Source organism: Leuciscus leuciscus (genome assembly GCF_965113295.1).
Source record: "Leuciscus leuciscus genome assembly, chromosome: 3".
In the NCBI taxonomy this organism is placed as follows: Eukaryota; Metazoa; Chordata; class Actinopteri; order Cypriniformes; family Leuciscidae; genus Leuciscus; species Leuciscus leuciscus.
The window spans coordinates 65,310,739-65,324,298 of record NC_138727.1 but is presented as its reverse complement, the minus strand read 5'-3'; the positions used below and the strand labels follow the sequence as shown (position 1 = coordinate 65,324,298).

The 13,560-nt window shown below is 40.9% G+C and overlaps 1 protein-coding gene across 1 annotated transcript in view; it reads right to left on the bottom strand.

Annotated features, from left to right (window-relative positions):
- Window positions 1–13,560, bottom strand: part of LOC309495481 (adhesion G protein-coupled receptor L1) — a 163,220-nt gene that overhangs the window by 122,651 nt on the left and 27,009 nt on the right. The window contains exons 5-7 of the mRNA XM_082165297.1: window positions 5,963–6,170; window positions 2,786–3,050; window positions 1,360–1,687 (exon numbers count right to left, since the gene is read on the bottom strand). Of these exons, the coding sequence (XP_082021423.1) occupies window positions 1,360–1,687; window positions 2,786–3,050; window positions 5,963–6,170 (801 nt within the window). The remainder of the gene's footprint in view (window positions 1–1,359; window positions 1,688–2,785; window positions 3,051–5,962; window positions 6,171–13,560) is intronic.

Here is a 13,560-nt window from a genome sequence, read left to right as displayed (position 1 = left end):
CAATGTCACACTGTAAGATCTGTTATCAATTTCACACTGTAAGATCTCAGTTGTCATTAATGTCAGACTGTACAGCAGTCAAGATGCGTTAAAAACGGACACACGCAAGAAAACTTGTCTGGAGTTTTACATCATCAATCAATGACACCTTCGGTGACTGTGAGCTGTGTTACATGCGGGATAGAAATGGTGGCTACAAAGAAAACGCTAACTTTAATTTTGGTCACGGCTAGTCTTGAAAAACGAAGACAATTTGACGGTCGTCGTAGGAAAAGTCACACTGCAGGACTGAGAGTCAAATCTTCTGACACTGCCTACTTACACTAACGTTAATTTTGGTCATGGCTAGTTGAAAGAATTCAAGGATGGTAGTCTCAGCATGAAGGATATGACAGAAGGGGTTCTTTGTTCTCTAAGAAGGTATAGGCAACATCTTTTCCTCATTATGTGGACCTCTAGGTTAGGATGGGGAATGGTCTCCTATTCTGCCCATTATAACACAGTATAGGGTCCTCTTGGCTGCAGATGTACTTGTGGTAAGCTAGCCAGAAACTGACCATATATGGACTTGTTAGTCAATGTATTGTATTCCTATATGATGGAAGGTATGTACTCTTATTGGTTACCCCCTCATATTCTTACTATATATATTCAGACAAAGTGCCAATAAAGTTGAGAAAACTTTCTCACTCAGCACTGGGTCATTGTTCATTCAACTGCTAAATGTGAGGACTGAAATGAGGCACAAAGGGACAGAAATCTTACACTAGTCTTGAAAAACGAAGATAATTTGATGGTCGTTGTATGAGAATCACACTGCTGGACTGTGAGTCAAATCTTCTGACAGTGCCAGAATTTCGTCTGAGGTAAAATTTGATTGCAGCGGTCATTAATCGGTCGTCGGTGAACATTAGTTTGTTCGTTTTAACTAACGATTAAAGACTTCAGATTTTAGCCTAGGATCAGAGGATTCTTTTAGGGTTTGTAAAATTTGTCTCAGATAGCCAAATCGCAGCCAAAATCGTACAGTGTGCACCCAGCTTAAGTATCGTTAAAGATTGTGAGGCGTTACAGGAATATTAGGCTGCTGTCACTTTAATAGCTGCACGGATCAAATACACTGTTACACATGGAAACAGAGAAAACAGAAAACAGAGTCATCTCGTGCTTGAATGGTTTAAAGTCATTTGAAATGCTCACAAAGAAATCGATAAGAGGAATCGAAATTTTATAACAAGTATCCGATTCCTGACCTTAAGTATTTTCGATTCCCACCCCTATATATCGCATTATATTTTGCAGTATATTCCCATATATTTTTGTTGCGTAAGGGTATGGTTTGAGATTGTGAGGTGTTACCTGTGGTGGGCTGCGGTGGGCTGAACTCCAGCGGGTAGCGAAGGACGATGTAGTTGTTCCAGACGTACAGCTGGTTGTCTCTGGGGTTGTAGCTGATGGACGAGATGTGCTGGTACGGGTTTGGGAACGGGATTCTCACCGGCTCCTCGCGGTTTCGCCGCGTGTCGTAGGCGTACAGGATCAGGTCTCCGCCCACCTCGCTGTCATCGTCCTGGTACACGGATCGAACCGCGTACAAGATGCCACATGCCACGAATGCGTCGGATGCCATGCGCTTCTCGAAGCTCGTCTGCCACGTGCCCTCGAAACGCAGCGTGTACGGGTTCACCTGAGACACGAGCAAAATCGGATTAAGGAAAGAACTAGAATGTACATTTCCTGAAGAAAATGTAAGTGGTGCTTGCAGTGGCAAAACTCGGCACTCGGTTGCTAGGGTGTTCTGAGTGGTTGCTAGGGTGATACTTGGCGGTTTGTAGTTGTCACAGATGGTTACTATGGAGTTTTTATAGACTTCTTAACATGTTATTTAACACTTAGTTAGTTGTTATTAGCATGTAGCTATTCACTGCTAGCATGTGTAGCATGTTGGAAGTCCTGTTTGCAAACATGAGTTAAAAGAGCCAACCCACATCTTTGTACGATGTTCTGACGCAGAGATATAGTTCTTGCTAAACGGTGGCTAGGGTACTCTGTTTGGTTGCTAGGGAGTGGCTTGGCAGCTACCAATGATGTTACTTCAAAGGCTGCTTGTCAGTGTGAATGATATAAACCAACCTCAATGCCTCTATGACATTCAGATTTGAAGATATCCCACTTTGGGTTTGGGTTGCTAGGGTGCTCTATATGGTTGCTAGGGCGTGGCTAGACAGTTAGCAGGGTTAAACCAATAGACTGGATGTCTGCCTAAATCAAAATAGCCAAACTTGCGTATCTCTATGATGCTCTGATGCTCTCATCTATTTTTCGAAGTCTATGGGATGGTTGCTAGGGTGCTGTAAATGGTTGATAGGGTGTGGCTATGTGGCTGCTTGATAAGATGAGTCAAATGAGTGAGAGAGAGAGAGTGAGAGGGAGAGGGAGAGAGAAAGGGCTCTCAGGCCCTGCATGTATGAAAACGGCATTTGAATTCATGAAAATTCTGCAATGTTAAGTCTACGGGACTTTTTCACCCGCTTTTTCGTCCGCTGTACGAGCATCGTACATCCGATCGCTTATAAAAGTCATAGCACACCTCTCCTCAATAATCCGCACGATTTGATGCCTCACTCATGGGTCTATGACAAACGGTGCGGGAGGAGTAGCGTGCCAAATTTTTGTCCAGAATAATATTAAGTATGACGAATAACAACAGTGATGCCTTGCCTTTGGAAAACACCACTAATAACCAATCAGAACAATGCAGAGAAGACATAAACAGGAAGTTCACCTGGCTAACAACCAGGCGTCCGCTGTTGGCTTCAGTGGCGTATATGACCCAGAGCCCGTGTTCGTCCACGGCGAGGTCGATGTCGGATTTCCCACCCCAGCGGTACGGCGACGTGTCGTGATAGTTGGCGGTTGCGATAATGGCTTCGCCGCTCTTGATGCGAGTTCGCAGGTCGTATTTCACAATGTTGCGTGTGCGTTCTTTATTGTAGAACACAGCCCCGTCATACACGACGAAACCGGTGCCGTCCACTCGACTCGGCAACCTGTCGATTACACAGAAACGTCACAGTATTCAATTCAATTCACATTTACTTGTATAGCACTTTTCACAATACACATTGTTTCAAAGCAGCTTTACAGAAAATGCATGAGTCCACATTACAATTTAGAGTGATCTGTTATCAGAGGAAACTGTGTCTAAGTTATGTATTTCAGAAATGTATATATAAAAAATCACAGTGAGCTAAAAATGGATTAATTAATACAATGTAATAATCAGTGCTTTAAGTGGCCCAAAAGAGGTGCCAGTACTCTATTCTTTTATTTATTTTTTATTTATTTTTTGCTGACTCCCCTCCTCCCCTGAGCCCATACAGGAAAAAAATATATTGAAATATATTTTATAGTGTCAAACATATATGTGGCATATATTCCAAATACGATTGAAAATCCTATATTTATTGGGCCAATTTCGAATATTTGCATATATTCCAAAAATATATTTCAAATATATTTATTTTGTATATGGGAGGTAACAACAACTATATTGAAGGGGTTTTATATACAGCAGTCAACAGATGACCTTATAAAAAATAATAAATCATTTTATTAATCTGTGGATTCGCTTGAGCTAGAAAGAGCTACTGAACATAAATAAAGTGTGCAAAATGGTATTGAAAAAATGTTGAACAAAATGTACATAAAATAAATTATAAAACATATTAAGAGAGCATATTAAGTGTTCATTGTATTTGTATTTTAACCGAGCAGCTATGGTTGCGCGTTTCACACACCCTCTCCGGACCACGTTGAGTTGTTGACACTGACAGCGGCAAAAGCGACGCATGCGCTTTTCACTTGTAAAACTCAAGGGTGTATGGGCAATGTAGTCTCTGCTCTCGGTGGGACGAATAAGGAAGCGTGCATTGTGAAGGGCGCTCTGAAAAGCGGCAGCGCAGCCAAAGGATTAAAACAGATGTGCAAATGAGCGTACCGGTACGCTAAAAGCACGTTCTGGGCGCACGGAGAGGTGGAGGTACGCTCAAGAGCTATATTTGGAAGTGGCGGTACTGAGTACCGGCGCGTACCGGCCCACTTAAAGCACTGGTAATAATTAAAGGCAGAAACAATGAGCTCATTGAAGTAATGAATAATTGTTTGTTAAAGGGGTGGTAAAACACGATTTCACTTTTCTAACTTTAGTTAGTGTGTAATGTTGCTGTTTGAGCATAAACAACATCTGCAAAGTTACAACTTTCAAAGTTTGAAGCAAAGGGAGATATTTGCTTTTAAAGAAATCAATTTCTAAGAACTACAAAAAACGGCCAGTAGGGACTACACGACATTCCTGCGGGCTTGCTGACATCACTAAGCCCAATATTTACATAAACCCCTCCTCCGATGAAGGATTCGCACAAAGGCTAGTCCTGAAAGATGGAGCAGTTCCAACTTTAAAAACAGAAACTGTTTACGGGCCACAACCTGTAAGTATGATTTATTTTTCGTCGTTGTGTTTTCCTGTAATAGTTCGTATTGTTAATTGTACGTTGTAGCAAGGAAGTAAACGAAGGACAACGCTGTTTGGCTCCACAAACCAGTTTGTTAAATGCTAACGTTAATTCATACTTATCCGACAAACATATCACCAGCGCAGCGAACTTGGAATGTTCGTGGTTGTTGTCGTTTATGTGATCAGTGTAAATTATTCTTTGATTATAGCTTATGTATTGTTTATCTACATGCTTGTTTATCTACAGGCATGCTAAACATGGTTTTGTGTTTGATTTGGCTACTGTTGTAAAGCCAATGTTTAGTGTTCGTATTGGATTAATAGTTCAGGCGACAGATATTTAGCTACAATCGTTCTAAATATACAAAAGTAACAGTGTCATATAGCGATCTGCAGTCTTAAAAAACATACCTTTCTGAAACGTCCTTTAACAGCCGTTCTTGAACAGTTTCTGCTCGATCCTCTCCACTAACATTCTCTGGGTCTGATTCGGGCTCAAACTGGCAATATTGACGCCGTTGTTTACTGAAGCACAAACTACCGGTAAAGATAAGGGGGCGTGACGTTTCCGAACAACGTGCACTTGGCGGTTAGCAAATCACAACACACTGGGCCAGCTAACCAATCTGAGCCCATTGCGTATTTTGAAGGGGGGGGCTTCATAGAACGCAGAAATCATCCAACCGTTTTTACAAGGAGGGACAGAGCAGTGTAGAATAATGGTTAAATATGTGAAAAATAATGCAAATTTTTAAAAACGAAGCATGAACACATGTTACAGTGCACCCCACAAACACAATCAAGCCTTCGAAAAAAGGCGTTTTACCACCCCTTTAACAAATGATTATGATATTTAGAAAAATTTTGCATTGGTGCATGTTAATTCAGTAGCATTCATACAACCTTCATCATTCCTTATGTGGTCACATTCACAAAGCCTTCAAAATCAAATTTAACTGCGCAAACCAAGCGGCAAACTTTCAGTCTCTCTCTTGAATCCAACACGGAAGTGACTTCAACTGCAGTTCATCCACTGGCCACTAGAGACCAGCTGCAGAAGAGAGTCAATCCCATAAACCCCCATGTTAAAATCCCAACTTTACAGCAGAAAAAAAACATGTTTACAGCCTGGTGCAAAAAGTGGTTTTGGTCTATATAGCTAATTTTGCCCTTCATGACGACTGTGAGGGGGGTGGATTTTTTAATAACTCATCCGTTTAAATGATATTGAGCCTTAAAGTTGTGCATAATTAAGGGCGTGGCCATTTGAGTGACAGGTGGATTGCCGTTGATGTCACTACTAGCGTTTGTCTGCTGTCTGTTAGCATCACGTCACCTCAGCTAATCCGCCTCGCTGCACATTTTCGTTTACCGGGAGTGACGTGCTACGGGTGACGTCACGGACACTACGACCATATTTTTTTACCGTCTATGGCGCAAACTCACTTATAGGTGGTGGTGACCCTGTTTTGGATGTAGTCGTCCCAGGAAGCGTATTCATACAGCATATCAGTGCGATAGGGCGTCCAGGGCATCACGTACAGCCTATCGCCCGCTTGCAGAGGGTCTTTACACCACGCCCCCGACTGATGCTCCGCCTCCCGCACAGAACTGGGCTCCAACACTCGCATTAATGTCCCAGGACACACAAAAACTAGAGGTGGAGAGAGACAGAGCGATAACAGAGATGAGCAGGAGTAGGGGATGAAGTGTATTAGACTAATAAAGAGTAGATCTTATAAACAGATCTATTCTACACACACACACACACACACACACACACACACACACACACACACACACACACGCACACAACACAAACACACATCTTACACTACCTATTGCTGTATCATGAGTGCCTGTGTGTGTGAGAAAGAGAGATTTAATTCTTTAAAGATGAAAATACAATTTCATTATAAGAGTGTGACAGCATAGATAGATAGATAGATAGATATAGACAGACAGATAGATAGATAGATAGATCAGACAGACACAGACAGACAGATAGATAGATAGATAGATAGATAGACAGATAGGCAGACAGACAGATAGATAGATAGACAGACAGACAGACAGATAGATAGATAGATAGATAGATAGATAGATAGATAGATAGATAGATATAGACAGACAGACAGATAGATAGATAGATAGATAGACACAGACAGACAGACAGACAGATAGATAGATATATAGATAGATATAGACAGATAAATAGATAGATCGATAGATAGATAGATATAGACAGACAGATAGACAGACATATAGACAGACAGATAGATAGATAGAGACAGAGAGATAGACAGACATATAGACAGACATATAGATAGATAGATAGATAGATAGACAGACAGACAGATAGATAGACAGACACAGACAGACAGACAGATAGATAGATAGATAAACAGATAGATAGACAGACAGACAGACAGATAGACAGACAGATAGATAGATAGACACAGACAGACAGACAGACAGACAGATAGATAGATAGATAGATAGATATAGACAGACAGATAGACAGACATATAGACAGATAGATAGATAGATAGAGACAGACAGATAGACAGACAGACAGACAGACATATAGACAGACATATAGATAGACAGATAGATAGATAGATAGATAGACAGACAGACAGATAGATAGACAGACACAGACAGATAGATAGATAGATAGATAGATAGAGAGATAAACAGACAGACAGACAGACAGACAGATAGACAGATAGATAGATAGATAGATAGATAGATAGATAGATAGATAGATAGATAGATAGATAGATAGATAGATAGATAGATAGATAGATAGATAGACAGGTAGATAGATATAGATAGATAGATAGATAGGTAAACAGATAGAGATAGATAGATAGATAGATAGATAGATAGATAGATAGATAGATAGATAGATAGATAGATAGATAGATAGATAGATAGATAGATAGATAGATAGATAGATAGATAGATAGATAGATAGATAGATAGATAGATAGATAGATAGATTTGTTTGTTTGTTTGTTTGTTTGCTGTCAAACTGGTTTGCTACATTTCACTTTTGGTTAGAGTATTTGAGGTAGAGTCATGAGAGAGGGGACGGGGCTACAGGAACCTTGGAGCCAATGAGATGCGGGTTAGTTCACACAGAGGACAGGGATTGGCTGGGACAGCTGTCACTCAAGTCACATCCACTCACTCAGGTCAAGCACTTCAGGAACACGGCATGTGCACACAGTTACTAAAAGAGAAGGAGTTTTTTCTTTTTAAATGCTAAATAAACGACAACAGGTCCTGAGGGAAGCAAAGGGATGAACAGAGACACGCGTGTCGTTTGGATCTGAGGATAAATGAGCTTCAAACAGCAAGCAAATCAAAGGGGAGAGCAGAAAACAAGTGAGTGCGTGTGTGTGTGAGAGAGAGAGAGAGAGAGAGAGAGAGAGAGAGAGAGAGAGAGAGAGAGAGAGAGAGAGAGAGAGAGAGAGAGAGAGAGAGAAAGAAGAGAAAGAAAAGAGAGAGGAAGTTCGTCCTTGTGTTTGTAAGGTTTGTGAACAAGAGAAGGAGGAAAATGAAGGAGCTGCATCAAACTAGAGCACATCACAAGGGCCAGGGAGAAAAGAGAGAGAGCGAGAGAGGGAGAGAGACAGAAAGAGAGAGGAAGACAAGATGAGGAGATGAAGAGAGACAGGAGAGAGAAACTGCGGCGTTAACATGGTCTTTACCTTTTTGGTCCACTTCTATTCAAGCGTTGAAATAGAGAGGGGGAGAGAGGTATAAATGCAGAAAAAGAGAGAGACAGAGAGAGAGAGAGACAGGCAGAAGGTGTACAGAAGAGAGAAAAAAGAGACATTTCAGTTCAACAGCAGAGTCTTCCGTTTCTTTTCAAGCTTAAAGGTCAAGTGAAATTCATTAGACATGAGGAGAAACATGAGGGAGAAAGACAAAAGAGAGGGGGACAAAACTATTGCAACGGAAAGAGAGAGAGAGAGAGAGAGAGAGAGAGAGAGAGAGAGAGAGAGAGGGAGGGGGGACGAGAAAGAGAGAGAGAGAGTGATGGTATGGTAGGGTAAGGGACAGGAACTAGCTATGCCTCAATTAAACATCACCAATCATTGATGTGGTGATCATTTTAATAATCTGAATCATTATGAATATTCATTAAGTGTTCTTCTGTCTTCCCTCAATCACTCTGTCCACTCTCCATCCCTCCACCCCCCACCCAAAAAAACAAACGAGAAACAAAGCAAATAGAAGCGACTGAGAGACTGATTCAACACACTTGCTGCTAAAAAATATAAGATTATTAGTGACATTCACATTCACATATGGACCTATTCACACCAGAGCCGGAAACTTCCCAGCTAACAGGGAACATTGCCTCAGGGTTCCCTCAAAGTTACGAACAAACGTTCTTTCAGCAACATTAACAGAATGGTCATTCAGAGTTATCTGGTCTTTAACAATGTTCTCAAAACATTAGCACAAAAATATAATTTATACATCGCTCATGGAATGTTTCATTTTCTGTTGAATGTCTTCAACGTTCTGAGAACATTCAGAAATAACGTTTTCATCACTTATTGGGAACGCTAGAAAATCGTTCTTAGAGCATATTATTGTTAGCTAAAGGAGTAGACCTAAATTAATATATATATATATATTTCAGGAATGTGATCAACGAGTTGTATTTTGCATTATAAACCAGGCAGTTCTGGTCCTGGATTCTGATTGGTCAATACAGTAATATGATTGTACAGCAGATTGTTATTTTTGCTGTATGTCAGGAACTGTGTGTTCAAGTTCACGTTTTAATCGAACACTGTGTACATTTCTGCAAGTTACACTGATGGTCATGCTATATTCTGAATACTCTTTGCTAAAAGATATTTCTGTATAGTTAATATAATAGACAAGACCAGAAAGCTCCTTTGAGGGGTAGAGCAGGGAGGAGGCTTGACGCCAGAGAGAGAAGAAAAGACCAAATGGAAGTGATTCAAAATAAACGGGTTCTAGGGTCCCAGAGGTTCAATAACATCTGCCTCCTTCCCTGTTTTGGGCTCTCTGAACCCCCTTAGCCATTGAAGGTCTGGAGCTTTGTTAGGCTTCTTCTCGTTATGAGAATTCTTCTGTGAGGCAGTGTTGTCAAGTCGTTAGGCTCCCTTAGAGCCTCCTTGGCTAGTGTTTTTATAGTGACTGCTCCTCCGTGCTCCGGCTGGCGCAGCATCGAGTTGTTAGGCGCACTGCGTATCGAAAGCCAAATGGTTCAGAATTCGCATGCTTTTGACCATCTTCATAACGCCGCCAGGTGTTAAATTGACGCCACACGCCACTCAAAATGCAGATTTATGAGCTCATCTACATGGCCCCTCCTCTACTGAGTTTGAGGACTCTATGGCAAGTCGGAGAGGACAATCCCGTTTGGAAGAACGCGAAAATGGCAAGGAGAGGATTTGTTTTGCGGTGTAAACACACTGTAAATGACTTTGAGTGTGAAGTGTAAATGTAAATTAATTTTGTTCAAGAAAAAATATAAATAAATAAATTGTAGGCGCGATGTAGTCTGGCTCACCCCTCCGTTATCAGAGACCAGAAAAAAATGTCTATAGAGTCAAATCATTTCAGATGTCTAACTGCGATTAGGGATCGCATAAATGCCCAGCTAATTTGCACATAAATATCCCTTAATTTCCCTTTATGCAATCCCTTAAATTCATTCATTAAATTATATTTAAATTACATAACAAAGTTTGGGAGGAGCACATTCAGATAATCAAATCAGCACGGGATGAGTTAATCAACTCATTGAGTGCGATAGGATGGAGTTGGCCATTTGGCTTAGAACTAGGCTATTAATGTCACTGCCTTCATGAAGTGCTGAAATGTCAATGTATCATCATGACATGGCCTGTCAGGAAAAGAAGACCCAAAAGCTGGGAATTTGTAGCAAATCAAACTTTATTTTTATGGGGTTGCCTGTCTGAGTGTGTTACTCCCGGCCTAATGGTGTCCCTGACCGGCATTAGCCTAAATAATTTGCAACATTAAGCATTTAAGTTAACTGAAATAAAGCTGAAATTAGGCTAAATAAAATGGGCCTATAATATTAGTTGAAAAAATTAACGAAAATTCGAAATGTTGCCTTGCAATAGACTGAAATAAGTTTAAGTTGAAGCTCAAAATTATGAACTGGAAAGAAATAAAAACTTAAACTAAACTTAAATAGCCTATAGCTATATTATGTATAGGCTAGGCCTAAATAATTTAATATAGCCTAAATCAAACCTAAATAGCCATTTTTTTTTTTTTTATGACAAAAGCACAAAATGAAATTGCTTAAAATTAAACTAAAATTACCACGAAAAATAAAAATAAAACTAATTCAAAATCAAAATACTGATAAAACTAAATTAAAAATGAAAATAACTGCAGGTCTCCGCAGTCACAGCCTAAATGAAAACTATGAAAGCCGTGACCGGCCCGGTAAAATTTTTTTAAATAAAATAATAAAAATAAATTAAAGAAATGATTCCCTCTGATCTTCTGTTTCGTTAATAGCGTTTGATTTCCTACAAATTCCCGCTTTTGGTTCTTCTTTTCCTGTCATAAAGATACTGTATTGACATTTCAGCACTTCGTGAAGACAGCGACATTAATAGTTATAATAAAGCGCTTAGTGTGAATTGCACGTAGAAAAGGAAGTTCAGTTGAATTTGAGAACTTGTATGCTAAAATTTACACTTACAGCTCTGATGTGAAAACCTGTCAAATAAAAATCTGAAATTGAATGTTGAGATTTGCACTCACAGTCACAACAAACCTGCATTTCTGAATTTGTAATTATTATAAGACGTAAACTGCTAATTCCCAAAACTTGCCGTAGAGTCCTCAAACTCAGTAGAGGAGGGGCCATGTAGATGAGCTCATAAATCTGTTAATAGCCTAGTTCTAAGCCAAATTGCCAACTCCATCCTATCGCACTCAATGAGTTGATTAACTCATCCCGTGCTGATTTGATTATCTGAACGTGCTCCTCCCAAACTTTGTTATGTAATTTAAATATAATTTAATGAATTAATTTAAGGTATTGCATAAAGGGAAATTAAGGGATATTTATGCGCAAATTAGCTGGGCATTTATGCGATCCCTAATTAGACATCTGAAATTATTTGATTCTATAGACATTTTTTTCTGGTCTCTGATAACGGGAGGGGTGAGCCAGACTACATCGCGCCGGATCTTAAGCTAGACCTTTTTTTTTTTTTCTTGAACAAAATTTATTTACATTTACACTTCACACTCAAAGTCATTTACAGTGTGTTTACACCGCAAAACAAATCCTCTCCTTGCCATTTCCGCGCTCTTCCAAACGGGACTGTCCTCTCCGACTTGCCATAGAGTCCTCAAACTCAGTAGAGGAGGGGCCATGTAGATGAGCTCATAAATCTGCATTTTGAGTGGCGTGTGGCGTCAATTTAACATCTATCGGCGAGTGGCGTTATTTTAACGCGTGGCGGCGCGTGACGTTAACTTATCGCCTGACGGTGCTTATTTAACGCCTGGCGGCGTTATGAAGACGGCGTTTTAATATTGATACGGCGGTCAAAAGCACGCAAATTCTGAACCATTTGGCTTTCGATAACTGCGCGCCTCCGAGGTTACAATGCTGAGTTGTAGGCTCTCTTTGGCCGTCGTTCAGACTGTCAGTCCAAATCCGATTTTTGTGCATATCCGATTGAAATCCGATCAGGATTAGCTAATGTGAACAGCAAAAAGATCACATGAAATCTTGCAAACCGTTTCAAGCTACATCCTTTTGTGGTTTGAAATCCTATTCAAATCGCATGTCTGGAAATCCATTTCAGTCTGATCGGATATCGCGTGGTTTATGTGACTTTCTCACGCCACGTAAAACGTTAACGTCAGACGTTGTTATAGGAAACTGCCGAAACAATGCTGTGTTGTTGCAAAGTGCCAGACGAGCAGAAAATGACAATATGACGGAGACATATTTTGAACCCGGCGGAGGCGACAGCAGGAATAAAGCCATCCGGTTCTGTCGCTGCCTCAGACGACGCATAGTCCAGTGCAAAATTTAAAGCTTCAGTCGGCAAGATTTTTTTTATCATATTCACTGAAACCGACACTATGCTCCGACAGAACAACATAAATCAGCCGGTTTTAGAAAAAAAACCACACTTCTTCCTCCACCTGGAGCGTTTTATTTGTTTTGCAAAAATCCACCGCTCCCGGTTCTTCTGGTCCAATCAGCGCAGGGCTGTGTGAGATCTGACTGTCAATCACAGTTCGTGCACACGCCACAGACCCCCGCCTCCGCCTCGCGCACGTTACAATATCACATGCACACGCCTGAAGTTTGCAGGTGTGTTGGATTGTACGACGCGTGATGGCGGAGAGAAAATCTACTAACAAGCTTCCAATTCCTCGGTTATTGCTATCTATGGATAGATTAGCCAGGGCGGCCTACCTCCGAGTCCATGGTGTTGATCGATGCTGAAGAGACGGACGCGCTCACAGAAAATCTGGTGCACATGCACTGGCGAGCACGAACTGGATGGGAGGGTGCTCGCTGGTAGTGGGGGAGGGGCATGAGAGTTGTAAACATTCAAAATTGTGGCTCTAAGTCCCCTCAATCTGCCAGACTTGCCGACTGCAGCTTTAAATGAGACAACATCTCTATTGCAAACCCCTCCATGTTGCGGTTGTTGTTGTATTTGGCGTATTCCTACCAATGCAATGTCGTTGCCATAGAAACCAATGCAGATATTCCAGAAAATGAAAGAGCAGCACGGACACACAAATGGGATCTGACCAGGTGCGATACACAGGGTGGACATCAATCATTTTAGATCAGATTCCAATCGGATTCACACATAATAGGATTTGGACTGACAGTGTGAAGGCAGTCTTTGAGCCTCCTCGAAGGCAGTAGTTAGGCCTCCTCTTGTCTGAGAGACTCAGCATACTGAGGCCCAGAACTGGACAGTAGAGCTGAGCTGTAGGCAGTACTAGTGTACTAATGTAGTTCG